This window comes from Cyprinus carpio, chromosome B17 (genome assembly GCF_018340385.1).
Source record: "Cyprinus carpio isolate SPL01 chromosome B17, ASM1834038v1, whole genome shotgun sequence".
Lineage (NCBI taxonomy): Eukaryota > Metazoa > Chordata > Actinopteri > Cypriniformes > Cyprinidae > Cyprinus > Cyprinus carpio.
The window spans coordinates 1,755,550-1,770,445 of record NC_056613.1 but is presented as its reverse complement, the minus strand read 5'-3'; the positions used below and the strand labels follow the sequence as shown (position 1 = coordinate 1,770,445).

Below are 14,896 nucleotides of genomic sequence, written 5' to 3'. Positions count from 1 at the left end.
GAATTAAGAGGGTAACGCAAGACCTACAATCATTCAGAGATCATTCGATTACACTCACGCACAGGGCAACGCAATTACCTCCCCCGTCCACAAGGACAGCAAGTCACCGGCCAAGAAGAAGTATACTTTTATTTGATTCCAGAGTCTGCTGTTGTGGAAAAGCGGCTCATCAGATGGAATTGTTTTTCCTTTTGTGTTTGTTTCTGCCAGTTTTTGTAAATGCCTGGCAAAAACATCCTTCTCTGACTCTTAATTTGACCTGCTAATGCGAGAAGAACTTTCTAGTGCTTTCTAGTGGCGTAAATGTGAATGTAACATCCAGGTTTATTTTTAGTGCACAGACATCTGAAATTCACCTGTCTATCTACAAATATTGAGAGTTTGAAGTGAAAGACTTCTTAAACAGTGTGGTGAATTATAAAACATAAGCATAACACTGAATTATAATAATTATAACTGAATTTTTTCTTAAGAAATTGTGAGAAACTACATGCAGCACACTGCCATGATTAGTGCCATTGCTATTGCTATAGTAGTTTTCAGCATGTTGCTATTGTAACGGAGGCCAGCTAGTAAGAGTTGTGCCCCTGATCTCAAGAGGCTTCAATGTCTCCAATGCTGGAAACACCAGTTCGAATCCCACTCAGAGAAGGGCAAGTATAACCAGAGGTGGTTGTTAGGGTGTTGTTATGCAGTTACTAAGGGTTTCTGGGTTGTCAATAGGTGGTTTATCTTGTGGGTGTTCTTGGTGGTTTCGAGTACATTGGTATGCGATTGCTATGGTGTTCTAACTAGTTGTTTGGGTGTGATATGCCATTGCTAAGGTGTTTTAAGTTTTCTTTTTCAGTGTGTTGCTATGGTGTTGCTATGCAGTTCCTGTGGAATCTTGGCAGTTGTTACAGAGCTCTGGTTGGCTTTAAGTACATATCTATGCAGTTTCTAAGGTGTTCTCAGTGGTTGCTACGCCAAAGCTGTGGTGTTTTAAATGTTTTTATTTAGCACATTGCTTTGTGGTTGCTAGGGTGTTGCTATGCAGTGTGTTGGGAGGTTCTGAGTGGTCACGAGTGTGTTCTGGGTGGTTGTTAGGGTGTTGCTAAGGTAATTTAATTCCACTGTTGCTAGGGGGTTACTAAGTGGTTTAACTTGTTGCTGTGTTGTTAGCAATATAAATAGTAAATCTTGCCTAAACACACCTTAGACAACCACGAAAGTGTGTCTTAAAGATCTAGATCTTTACTAGATCTGTTTAAATTTCACTGGCCCTTACGTGTGTTTAGAAGTTGCTGCGATAGCAATGTTTTGTACCTTACTTGCAGTTTTCTCTACTCTCACTTTACGTAAGACGTTGGGCCAAAGACCACAAACAATTGAGTGATGAGTCTCCTCTCTCTCGTTTATTGCTCCATCATCTCCGTATCTGAGGCCACTGTCATCCACAGAGTTTGCTGTTTCTGTGCCCTTTACAATGCCTCATAAACACCGCACTATAAATGGCCCATTGGAGCAGGTTTTACATCCCCGAATTCCAGTCGCATCCCTCGCGTTGGCATCGGACGCCAGTTCCTGCGAAACCTTCCCTAACAATTACACATTTACAAGTAGAGACATTCTTCCCCGTGGTTTGAATAGCTTGTTATTACTCCATGAAATTGCTTCTTGGATGTCAAGCGAACGGTCGGACTGGCAGCGCCGTACAGAAGTGGGTCAGCTGGAACGGGAAAACGACATACGGTAGTCTTCCAAAGAGGCAATGTTTTATCAAAATGATATTCAGATCTCCCAGTGCAGAAATACAGGCCGAGTACTGGCGCCATTTGAAGTAAAGCGTAATATTTGTCTTTGAAATAAGTTTATCAGAGAAAGAACAGCAACTTCCTGGATTTTGAGCACAAAGAGCTGGGTTTGTTTTTATTTCACGCCAAAGTGTTGGCAACGGCAGCCTCTCTTTTCTTGTTTGTTGAAGCATTGATATGAAAATACTATGCCATTAGAAGCTTGAGCGTTCGGTGCCAGAAAACGCTTAGCCGTTTCTCTCTCTAGATTTATGGAGTCGTTTTTTTCTCCCCCCTCTTCTTCAGTATAATTTCTGTTGAGCCGCATCTGGAAGTATTTATTTCAGTGCCATGTAATCCATCTCGTGGCACAGTAAACAGACTGGCTATTATTTTTGAATAAAGTCTCATCTTCAGGCTTCGAGAGCGCTGAGAGCTGCCTGCGAGCCCTCCTGGCTGTTTCAGATGCTATTGATTTACGGTGGGTTTTTCCACATGCTGACCCCCAAATCCCACTTCACAGCGAGGTGGTGTACAGTACGGCCCATTAAGTAGGAGTTCTGGGGATGCACTTCCCCGCTGGAGTGCGCTGGATCTGGCTGTGTTTCGACTCCCCAAATAACGGGGCTCCGTAGCACAATAACAACTCTTATCCTTTAGCCAGAGCTCTCGAAGGTGCCACTTTACTCTAAATCACGCCGCTTTTAGCATCTCTTCAGTTCAGGCTTGAGGACAGAACTCCGATTCTGATTATAATACCGTTGTTTACAGCAGAGCACCGTTGGGCATTTCCAGAGAAATTAAGCAATATCAAGATCAGCTGGGTTTTATGATGCCATGCCTTTCATTTACTGACTGTGTGGCATGACTTGGATCAGGGATTCCCAAACATTTTCCCAAACTTAACTTAACCAACAGAAACCTTGACTTCCATTGAAACGTTTTTGTGATCTAGGTTCAGCCTCATAACTATTTGCAATGCTACAATTTATAATAATAATAAAATCAAATCAAATAATTCAGAAAAATTATTGACCTTAACTTACATTTTTTTAGTCTCATAGCTATTTGCAAAGGCCAAATATATAAGTGTGTGTGTATATATATATATATATATATACACACACACTTCATACACACACACACACAAGTGTGTGTGTATATATATTTTTTTTTATATACACACACACTTCATACACACACACACACCAAAAACACACAACACACGCGCCCATTTATATATATTTATGTGTGTGTGTGTGTGTGTGTGTGTGTGTGTGTATATATATATTTATATATATATAATTTACATACCTGTATAAATATATATTTTTACATGTTTACATATATATGCAATTTAATTATATAAACTGAATGAAATTATTATTGATAATTTGTATTAGAATTGTTTATTGATATAATTATGTAAAGCATCTATGTAACGTATCAATACAATATTATAAAAAAACATTGATAATGAGTGATCATTTAGAGCTGCATTAGTGATCGCATCCACTGCACCGCTCAACCCTGCTCGTTCTACCCATCAAACTCTCACCCCATGATTTTAGAGACACAGATACGCCTGAGAGACGGTCTGAAATTCGTTATTGCATTAAAACCCACACTTAGCCTTGTCTATTTTCCTAAGCCCTCTGGATTTCAGATCGAAGGCGTTTGAAGGAGGTTCTGACCCGGGACGACTGTACATGGATACAGTTGAACTGGAGCGCTGGCAGTCTGACGGCGGGGAAGTCCCGGTCATACGGCATCTCGTATGCGCCGCAGCCTTGATCCAATTCAGCCGGCTCCACGCAGACAGGACCGTCCTGCCGGGCGCCAGCGCACACACATGTTCCCACATCTGTCTCGTGCCGCTCATGAATATGCACGAGCAGGAGTTACACTTATGGCAACGTCTCATTACGGTCAGCGAAATGCACACGCATGCAGCTCCCTGCTATCTTGTCTTGAGACCTTTCATTCACACGTTAGAGGTTAGTCCACCCAAAAGTCCTGTCATTTATCATCATTTACTCGCCCTCATGTTGTTGCAAGGTGTGCTATGCATCTGCAGCTGTACAGCAGAGCCAACCATAGCTTTGTGTTTCATGATCTGAAAAGTCATTATTTGCTGAAAATCTCATTTGTGTTGATGTGTCAGTTTGAAAATATGAAAGTGTGAATAAGATTTAAGAGCTAAGGAGGAGGAAGATTTTCAACGAATAACAGCTGAAAATTTTATTTTCCTCACGGAAAGCTATCGTATGATTTTAGAAAATGTAAAATATGCATGCAAGTTGTATGGCAATGTTATTTTACTATCATTGTTATAATATTATAGTTATATTCATATTTTATATTCACATTTTCATTCATTGTTGTTTATCTTTCTCCTGGTTTATTGTATTTTTAGTTTAGTTATTTTTAGTATTTTTGCTGTTTTTGTCTTTTTTTTTTGGTTTTGTGTTTTTTTTTTATATATATGTCTGTATAGTTTTATTAATTATTCATTTGATTAATTTCACTGTTAGTTTGTCATTTTAGTACATGAAGTTAAACTGAATGAAAATTAGAAATGGTAAAGTAAAATAAGATTATTTTTATATTTTAATTTAAATTAAAGTTAAATTTATTTTCATTAATTAGTAGTAGTATTATAATGACAAAAACTGCTTTTGTCATGTTTTGGTTTTGTGTTTATTTATATGTCTGTATAATTTTATTAATTATTAATTTTATTAATTTCACTATTAATTTGTTATTTTATTTTATGAAGTTGAACTGAATGAAAATGAGAAATAGTAAAAAAAAAAAATTATTTCAGTTAGTTGAATTTATTATTATTATTTTATTTTTATTGTGTGTGTGTGTGTGTGTGTGTGTGTGTGTGTGTGTGTGTGTGTGTGTGTATATATATATATATATATATATTATAAAATTGTAATACTATTACACAAATAATTACAGAGAAATAACACTTCACATTAATTTAAACATGAAATTTTGAAGGAGAAACTTTTTTTTTTAATCAAATGTACTCTAATAATCAGTTTTACAGTGTACTTTAATCACACTATTATTACGCTTTTACACTTTTTGAAGCTCAACTTTCACTGAATGATAAAGAGCATCTGGGACATTCTGCTAAACACCTTCTTTTGTGAAAGAAGAAAGAAACGAGTATGATTTGGAACGACATGAGTGCGAGTAAATAATGACAGAGCTTTCATTTTTTGGGTGAACTATCCTTTCTTTTTCTCATCCAGTTCCTGCCCAGGCTCACTCTGTGACAGATCTTTGTTTTTCTTCGCTGGTATTTATGTTCTTTTTGTACCAAAGTGTTTAAATGTATTCCTGACCCTTTTGTCTAATGTGTGTCTTGGCCTGAGGACTTTGCGTAAAAATGACAAGAGCGAACTATTGGAGGTGTTCGGGCTGAAATATGCACACCACTCAGTTTTATGGAGCGTGCGAAGGACTCACTTTTGTTTATTGACACTAACAATGTTCCTGTGTTCATCAAACCGGCCGGCCGGCCAGCGTAAAACAATGACTGTCTGAACAGTCACACATGAGACCCGCGGCTTATTGTTTATGATACGCGATAAACAATGCCTGATGGCCACCATTTTTTTTTTTTTTATTGGGCATAAAAATAAGAGGAAGACAGAATGATATTGTAGCTAACGAGTTGCATCTGTTCCCCTCAGCACTGGACTGATAATTGGAGTGTCATCTCTCGGTGGAGAGGAGACAGTTTGTCTCTCACATTTACGCGTCCGGCCAGCGAGGGGACACAGCGGCGCTGATCAAAGATAAACCTCCTCTCACCAGCGGTCGTCCATCTTTTTCCCTCATGATCCTGGCAGTGATGCAGCTTAACAGGCTAGAAAAGAGAAGTGCAAACAGTTTCCTTCCTCACGCAAACAAGACGACCAAAGAAGCTTTTCTTTCAGCTTGGCTGGGGTTTTGCCTGCCAAACGGCCGGAGCACTGGAGGGACAAGCTGTTCTCTCCTTGTAATGGTGATCAGATCACGCAGAGTTTAATATTAGAGCCATTCACTTCTCATTACCAAAAATATCATAGAGCATTTTAGAATAGATTGCCTGGTTTCTTTAATAGGTTTAACAACTGTGTGTCTGTGTGGTGTATATATACACTACCATTCAAAAGTTTGGGATCAGATTCTTAATGCTTTTTTAAAAGAACTTGTACTCAGAAAGGCTGCATTATTAATCAAAAATACAGTGAAATTGTGAAATATTATAATTTCGAATAAATGCTTTCCATTTGAATATATTTTAAACTGTAATTCGTTCCTGTGATGCAAAACCAAATTTTCAGCACCAGTCTTCAGTGTCACATAATCCTTCAGAAATCATTCTAATATGCTGATTTATTATTCATGTTAGAAACAGTTCTGCTGCTTACTTTATTTTTATTTATTTATTTATTTTTTAAGGTTTAAGGTCAGTACTTTTTTCCCTTTTTTAAAAAAAGAAATTAATACTTACTCAGCAAGAATATTTTAGATTGATAAAAATGTGATAGTGAAGATTCTATTGTTTCAAAAGATTTCGTTTTTGAATAAATGCTGTTCTTTTTAACTTTTTATTCATCAAAGAATCATGAAAAATGTGTCACGGTTTTCACAAAATAAGTAAACAGCACAACAGTTTCCAGCACTGATAATAAATCAGCGTATCAGAATGATTTCTGAAGGATCACTGAAGACTGATGCTGAAAATTCAGCTTTGAATCACAGAAATAAATCAGATTTTAAAGTATATTTAAATAGAAAAACATTATTTTAAATTGTTATAATATTTCACAATATTACTGTAATTTCTGATTCATAAATGCAGTCTTGATAAGCCTACAATATATCTTTGGAATATAATTTATTTAAAAATTGACAATCAATTTGAAAAATTATCACCCTGCTGTCTAGGTATTGGTATTGGTCATGGATAAACCTGTATAATTTGTATTTGTATGAAATCATGACATTTTTAATTGTTTGGGTGGACTTTTCTTTTAACTCTTATGACCCTGGGCTGACCATAATGATCCCTTCTAAATAAATTAATCAATTAATGCGTAAAGTCCACGTGACCCTTTTGACCTTGTGTAAACAACTGCAGTCCAAGAGCAAATACTCTTGCATGTGAATATAAAACTCAACTCAGCTTTTCTTTTTCTTTTTCTTCTGACTGTCAGAGTCACACGGTTAGAGTAAATCATTAATTCACATCATGCAACCAATGCAAATTCAACAGCTTGCACAAATAACCGCCAACATATGGTGACCATTCACAGGAGTGACGGACACGAGTGCGCGTCCAATAAAGCCTTCCAGACCCCTGCCAGCCTTCCGTATCCACCGATCCCAGATTTCTGATCCGTACGCTGCGGATTTCAGCACAGTCCGTAATATATACGGGCAATAAAATCAGCGAGGGTCAGTTGCTGCGCTACTGGAATGCGTTTGTACAGCAGCGCTTCTGTACGCGGCCTCTCAAACCGCACGGCCTCTTCCTTCTTGTACTGTCAGCAGGCGATATTTCATCAGAAAGCCTCTCTCTGCACAGATGCTTCCTCTGCCCATTTTCCTGGAGTTTTTCTTGGACCCCTTTGGCTTGGTTTCACATCTTGCCACCCACTGCCAAGGCCAGAGGCCGGCCTGGATGAGCCGCGTCTGAACCTGGAGACCTCCGCCGAGTGTTTCCATAAGGGGGGAGCGAGGTCTTACTTAGCACTATTGAACTGCAAAAATTGAGATTTATGAATGGCTGAGCCTGGTATGCAAAAGCACAAAGGCAGAATCTTGCACTGAAATTACATTCTCTTTCGGTGCTGTTAGTATCGTTTAAAGAGGATGGAATGAGATCAGAAAAATGCTCTTCGTCACCGTTTGTTTACATTTGACACTGTGGTTTCTAAATCTTTAAACTTTCTCGTTGTATAATTTCCTTGAGCAAGTTGCAGGTGTTTGTGTTGAAATGCAGAATTGTTGAGTGAATTCACTCCTCGATTTTGTGATGTTTTAAACAGTGTCAGGTATCTTCCTCTCCAGGGTCAGAAATTAACCAGGCCTTAAGTAAAAAAAAAAAAGCCACCAAAAGGGACCAGTAGCTGTCTGATATTTCTATTTGCCGTTTCAGTTTGAGTGTTCTTAAGTAACACTAATATAATGAGATTTTTGATGAGAAAATAACATAAAATAAGCTTTGAAAACACTAAAACAAGTTAAAAAAAGAAAGAAAAAAAAAAAGAAAGCTTATGACTTTAGACTTATGACTGACTTAAGACTTAAATTTAAATAATAATTTAATGGTATTGATTTATAAAATTATTATAATTGTTAGTTAGTTATTATAATTGTTAGTATAATAGTTAGTCATTTTAGTTATTATTCTATAATTGGATAATTTTATTTGTTTTAATTCAGTTGAAATATTTGATGAATGTGACATGAAATTTTAAATGTAAAAAAATGAAATAAAAAATAAATAAATCTGTGGCAGTATTGTGTGATTTAATCAAGCATGGGAACAGGCCAATTATGCATTTATTGCTTTGGAAATTTATTTAACTTTATATATATATATATATATATATATATATATATATATATGTATATATATATATATATATATATATATATGTATATATATATATATATATATATATGTATATATATATATATATATATATGTATGTATATGTATGTATGTATGTATAGAGTTTTACAAATTAATTTAAGTATAACACTTAAAATATACTCAAATATAATACTATTTATTTATTTATTTATTTATTTTACAATTTTCTGGTCTGTATATTATAAAATCTCATGCATCTTTACAGATAATTTAATATTTTGATATGGACTTTATTTTACTGCTAACAGCCATAATTAAATTAAATGTTAAATATAATTCAATGATATAATTATTATGAATTATAATTGTATAATTTAATTATAGTTTAATTCTGTTAAAATATATAACAAATGAATGTAGCATGAAATGTTACTAAAAAAGTAAAAAAAAAAAATCACTGTGTATGAGAAGTAGAATATGTGCTGTTTTCTCCTCTTTTCTGTTTGCAAAGTATAAATAATTAGCAGAGGGGAAGACGAGGCTTGAGACGCTGCGACAGCTCTCATGATTGAACATATATTCCATACAGGAAGGAACTCTTCCCTGAGATATATCTCCATTGCTTTCTGTTGAACATGCACATTATATACATATATCAGGCTGGATTTATTTTTCAGGATCTTTAGGGAACCCCTCTCGGTCAGCTTCCTTCAGGATGTGTATTTATATGTTGGAAAATAAGCCTGTGATGTTGTGTGAGGCCGAATGAAACTGAGAATCTGCTGTGATGGAAAAATCCAGCATGTAATAAAGCGCCATTCATCCTCAATCTGTCAAACTGAGAAACCCAATCAGAGCAGAATTCACACAGTCAATCAGTTCAGAAAAGCATCGCATGTTTCGAATCAAAACTTTTATATTGTTTTCTTTATGAACACTCTAGATTTTCATTGTAGATGCTTGTTCATGTATGTCATTCATTTCAGAAAGCTTTTACAACTTTAAAGGTTTTCAGTACGTTGCTAGGGTGTGTCATGCGGTTGCTAAGGTATTCAGGGCGCTTGTTATGTGAGTTTTTAGATTAATCTCAGTGGTTGCTAGGCAGGTTTACATTATTTCTACTAGAGGTTGACCAATAGTGGCTTTTATTGAAAACGAGAACTGGGCTGGATCACACTGGCCGATAACCCATTAAGTTTTTAAAATGGAAATATAATACTATGTAAAATAGTACTGAACTTTATCACAAAAATAAAAAAGCAGTACTGAACCAGGAAAATGTACTGTACCATATCCCACATATCAAAACTCAAAATATGCAAGTCCCATATGCCATTCCTAAAGTATATATTTTACAGTAAGTGTTATGCATATTGAAAACCACTATATCCTAGTGATCGTAAACCTCACCAGTGGCCCTCCTTCACAAAACATAACATCTACCACTGTTTTATCATTGGTAGAATCTAAAATATTTTAGTACAAGCATTTCAGTGAAATAATTTTTATTTCTTAAAATATATCCAATATTAATGGAAGTCTGTGTGGAAAAATAGTGGTTTATGGTCGGTCACAATTGTAACCGGTGGAATAATGTATATTTCTGCGGTCATCAGTATCTCAGCACAGTTATTAACACTGTTTCATCACATTCTATGGTAACTATTATACATAAAAACCCTGATAGTTATAATGAGATAAGACAAAAAAGGTATTATCCCAGCGCTCCATTGTTGCCATCAACATGTTTACTCATTCTATGACCACACTCAACAAATTTGTGAATACTTATATTAATACTAGACATCTTAAGGATGATGTGTTGTTTACTTCCTGTTTGCACCATGAGAGGATGATGGTTGCATCAAAGCTCCAAAACAAAAGGTTAGACATTTTAACATTGACAAGTTACAGAAGGATTGACAGCGAGTGGTTGAACTAGGTATTGCAGTCCAAATTCAAAATATTGGAGAGGGTTTTTTCACCTGGTCCCTCCTCCTCAGACTTGACGCACACGCATGTTGTCAGATTGACGACACCAACAGGAAAGAGCGCACTTGACGATGAATGAAATGAAATATGCTGTGTTTTCTGCCAATTGGCAACCCGGGGTGCCGAAAAACAATTGGGTATACTGGCAGTGGACGGGTTTCACAAACCAAAACAGAGACCAACATTCTGGCCCGGAACGCACATTTTCAAAGTTTTTCAGATAAACAAGTATGTTATCTTTGCATGCATCTTAAATATCTGCAAACATATTATGGTATTTTTATGCTTTAGTAGAGTCAAAAACTTACAAACAGCACCTTTAACCATGGAACACTGCACATATTTAACAGAGACCCTTCATTTTTTACATATTAGCAGGAAATGCACTAAAACCCCAGTCAGTTACATTTTTAAAGCTTTATAAATGAAAACCTTCTTTTGGTTGCCCAAGTCCGGGGGGGAAACCACAGACTTGGCAACCCTGGAGGCATCAGTGATTCTGCCTCTAGAGGTCACTTTTACTCTCGTACTTGATAATTACAGCAACGGATGCAACCCGGAAGAACTTTTGGTATGGATTTTCGCCGATAATCGGTTGTTCTAGCAATCAATTATCGGTGACGATTAATCAGCAAAACCGATAAATCGGTTGATAGGGAGCTATGAGTGATTGCTATGTGTCATCTAGAGGGTTTACAGTATATGTTTGCTAGGGTTTATAAATGGTTGTTAGGGAATAGTGCATGTATAAAGCTAAATTTGCATGCATTCAGTGTGAGATGATGAACAGAGGTTGAGTTTTTCCACATCCAGTGTAACAGATACAGGTGCAAACGTAAAAGCGTTTCAACATCACATTTTCTCCTGTTCCTCGTTGGTCCTGATTAGAAATCTGCTCTCCAGTGTGCTGATCCTATAAGTGGACTCGGAGATAATGACCCAAAGAAACAGAAGTCGCCAGCAAATCAAGCCTCGACCTTTGAGCTTTGATACATGAGTTTGGCTTTATATGTTCCAGCTTGTCAGAGCTTTCACAATATCCTTTCTTTCTTGCCTTATTCTGTGGGGGTTTTTTTCCAGTCAGTTCATGTTTCTGGGCCTGTATCTAGTTTGAGTCGTCTGTTTTCCTGAATCCAGCTCCGTCCCGCCTGGGACCTGTCTCCATTTCGCTTTTGTGTCCTGTTAAAACGCCAGACAAATGAAGAGTTCACCATAATACGAATGCAGAAAAACAAGCATCAAAAACTAATTGTATCGCATGGAGGACGCGGCCAAACAGCACACATCTGCTTTCAATTCTCTGTTTCTTTTATAAAAAGGAAATTAAATGACATATATAATGATCTACCACCCCGAGTGGCTTTGGATTTCGTCGGCTCCTTCCTTTTTACCCACAATGCAGCTGTACATGTTCGCTGCAATGCTTTCTCTTGTTTTCCTCCCTGTGGTTGAATAATGATAATTAATGGTGCAGTCGGTGGCGTTTGCAGGGTTCTGTTCATAAAGACACTTGTTATTTTTATATGTTGCCCGTGACTGGATCCGCCTTCCACTCCAGGATTGTGGTGACATGATGGTTTCCTTCATGAAATACAGATCTCTGTTGGCAGAAACGCATGATCCAGAGTCATGTTCTTAAGTAATTACAATGATGTTAGTGTGTGACCACTTATTACTGTCCAACCAAGTGCTTATGGGAGCTCAGATGACATGATGTTGAACGCCTCGTACAGTATGAAGGATACGCAACAGACTGAGAACATCACATTCAGAGTGTGTCAAAGACAAATGGATGAACATGAAGAGGATTCATGTTGGTTTCTTACATTTTTGATGAATGTTTATACTTTTTTTAACAAAAGATATTGACTGAATGGCTCTAAAAACGTCCAGTGGTTAACCAAGTGAAGTTAATGCTTCATTTAGACACATTGAATACACTGTAAAAAAAATTATATTTTTGAAGTTTTGCAAGAAAATACTATTTTGGTCTTTCTGCTTCAGATTTTCACAATGTGTTACCTGCCATTTTTTGTATTTATTTGTGAAATCTAATAGCAATTTCTGAGTAAGCATGCACATCTCAATCATTATTTTAAAAGAAAAGATATCAGACTTACGCTGTAAAATATTTTGAAAAAATGTTATTTAAAAAAAAAACTCAAATTTGCTAATATTAAAAATGGTCATGAGTACCTAAAAGTATAATTTCTGTGATGTAATTTTAATACAAAAACTGAAACACAAATGCACAAATTGCATTTAATGTAATTAATAATTTAATAGTTATAATAAAATAAATCAACACAAAAGAAATGAAAGCCATGCTGTTAAAAAGTTTGGTGTCAGTAAGATTTACTTCTTTATTTAATTTTTTTATAAATACTTTTATTCAGCAAGGAGGATGCATTAATCTGAGTGAAAGTGACAGTAAAGACATTTATAATGTTGCAAAAGATTTCTATATCAAATAAATGTTCTTTTGAACTTTATATTCAGCAAACAATCCTAAAGAATAAAATGCATCACAGTTCCCACAACAATATGAAGCACACAACTGTCTTCAACACTGATTATAATCAGAAATGTTTCTTGAGCAGCAATTCAGCATATTAGAATGATTTCTGAAGATCATGTGACACTGAAGACTGGAGTAATGATGCTGAAAATTCAGCTGTGCATCACAAGAATAAATTGCATTTTCCTATAAAGTCACATAGAAGAATAGACAGCTATTTTAAATTGTAATATGTCACAATTTTTCAGTTTTACTGTATTTCTGATTAAATAAATACAGCCTCGGTGAGCAGAGGAGAACTTTCAAAGACATTAAAAATCCCAAACTTGTGAGTGATAGTGTTTATGATTTCTGTATGATTATATGTATTCTCGGTGCCTTTTAAACATTATCCAGGCAAAAATATTTGAATCATAAAACATATTTGCAACCTAGTTGTTATACGGTTCAGAAATAAAATATGTGAACCATATAACAACTACTCTGCAGTCGTGTGGACCCTCACAATTACACCCCTGTGACATTTTTAAAGTCGAGCCTTCAACAAATCAGAATGCCTTTCCACAAATAGATTCATAAACCACTTGTTAACCACATTTGTTTTGTATCTGCGCTTCTAATAGATGAGGAGGGTGTTTCGTAACCCGCAGAACCAGAAATACTTCGATTAAACATTAAAGAGGAAAAAAAGCAGCACATTCCAGGCCGTGTCGTCTGTGAAGCCGGAAAACAAGAGCCTCTGTGGAACTGGAGCACTAATTCATAACAGATTTGCTTTTCTCTTGTGTTCCCCGACAGAGTGCCTACCGCAGGAACGGGATGACTTTCCTGGCCTGCTGAGGTGAGCGAGAGGAGGTCTGGAGGAGCTGCAGGAGTCTCTGTCTGCGTCTGTCTTTCTGTGTGTTTACACGATTGTTTGGACAGGAAGTGCTCTGGACTGACACAAATCTGGATTGGACGCTTTTTGTTTAGTTGGTGTTCATTTAAACTCTAGTAGTACGAGTTTCCTCTTTTGTGAACGGGTTTCATTTCGTATTTTTAGTCGGTTAAAAGAAGTACTCAATAATTTCATCTTTTTTGATGATGATGTGTAGAACTAGTTTTTGATGCTTAATTTTTATTATTATTATTTTTTTTTTTTTTAAGTTGGGTAATAAAAAAGCCATTTTCTTGTTGATATTGTAAAACTTTATTTTTTCTATTGTAATATCTGGCTTTTGTATTTTTTATACCATTTCTGTTTGGATTTAGGGATTTAATTTTTAATTTTTATTTTTTTTTATTTTTTTTTTTTTTTTGAATAAAAATCTTGGAATAAAATGTTTTAAATTCAATTATTTGTTTATTTATTTAAAGATTTTTAATAATGATATTACCATAATAATAATAAAAAAAAAAATGTGAATACCATGTTTTATTTACTTATTTATTTTTTATTTTATTTATTTATTTTAGTGAACAAGAAACTAAAAACCCTTAACTATTTTCTGTCATTTTTTTTTTTATCCTTTAGCTTATGCTTGTATATATATATATATATATATATATATATATATATATATATATATATATATATATATAATTTTTCAGGTATGGAAAAATCATTACTGAATATCTATGATAGTACTTTTAGTTCCTTTTGTTAGTGAGAAAGGTATGAGGTGGGTGTCACTCGTCGACTCAAACAGATCCGAGCTCTAGATTCTCAGAAGAGCACAACATAAATGAAGCTCAGCAGCTCATTCTCCAGTGGTTCCTGGAGTGAGACGCACTGATGTTGAGCTTTATCAAGCACAGCTATCAGATCAGCGGCAGTGATGTAGTTTCGTGTGCTCATGTTGCCAGTTCTGAACGAGCGGACCGCAGCAGACTGGCGGGTGTTTAACGGGGCCTGAGGGTCAGCGCGGGTGTTGTGTTGTGTTTGGGGGATCACAGCTGTTACGCTCTCGTCTGAGAACCTGCTCCAATCACACGCTTTGCCTTTCTGAGGAGCGTCAGCTTCTC

At 35.9% G+C, this 14,896-nt stretch overlaps 1 protein-coding gene across 2 annotated transcripts in view; it reads left to right on the top strand.

The window, feature by feature from the left end:
- supt3h (SPT3 homolog, SAGA and STAGA complex component) overlaps positions 1-14,120 on the top strand; it is a 110,448-nt gene extending 96,328 nt beyond the window's left edge. The window contains exon 11 of one of the 2 annotated variants that reach the window (XM_042743175.1): positions 13,691-14,120. In XM_042743175.1, coding sequence (XP_042599109.1) covers positions 13,691-13,732 — 42 coding nt within the window. In that variant the 3' untranslated portion in view covers positions 13,733-14,120. The remainder of the gene's footprint in view (positions 1-13,690) is intronic. The other variant, XM_042743174.1, reaches the window with a different exon arrangement.
- The last annotated feature ends 776 nt before the right edge of the window (positions 14,121-14,896 follow it).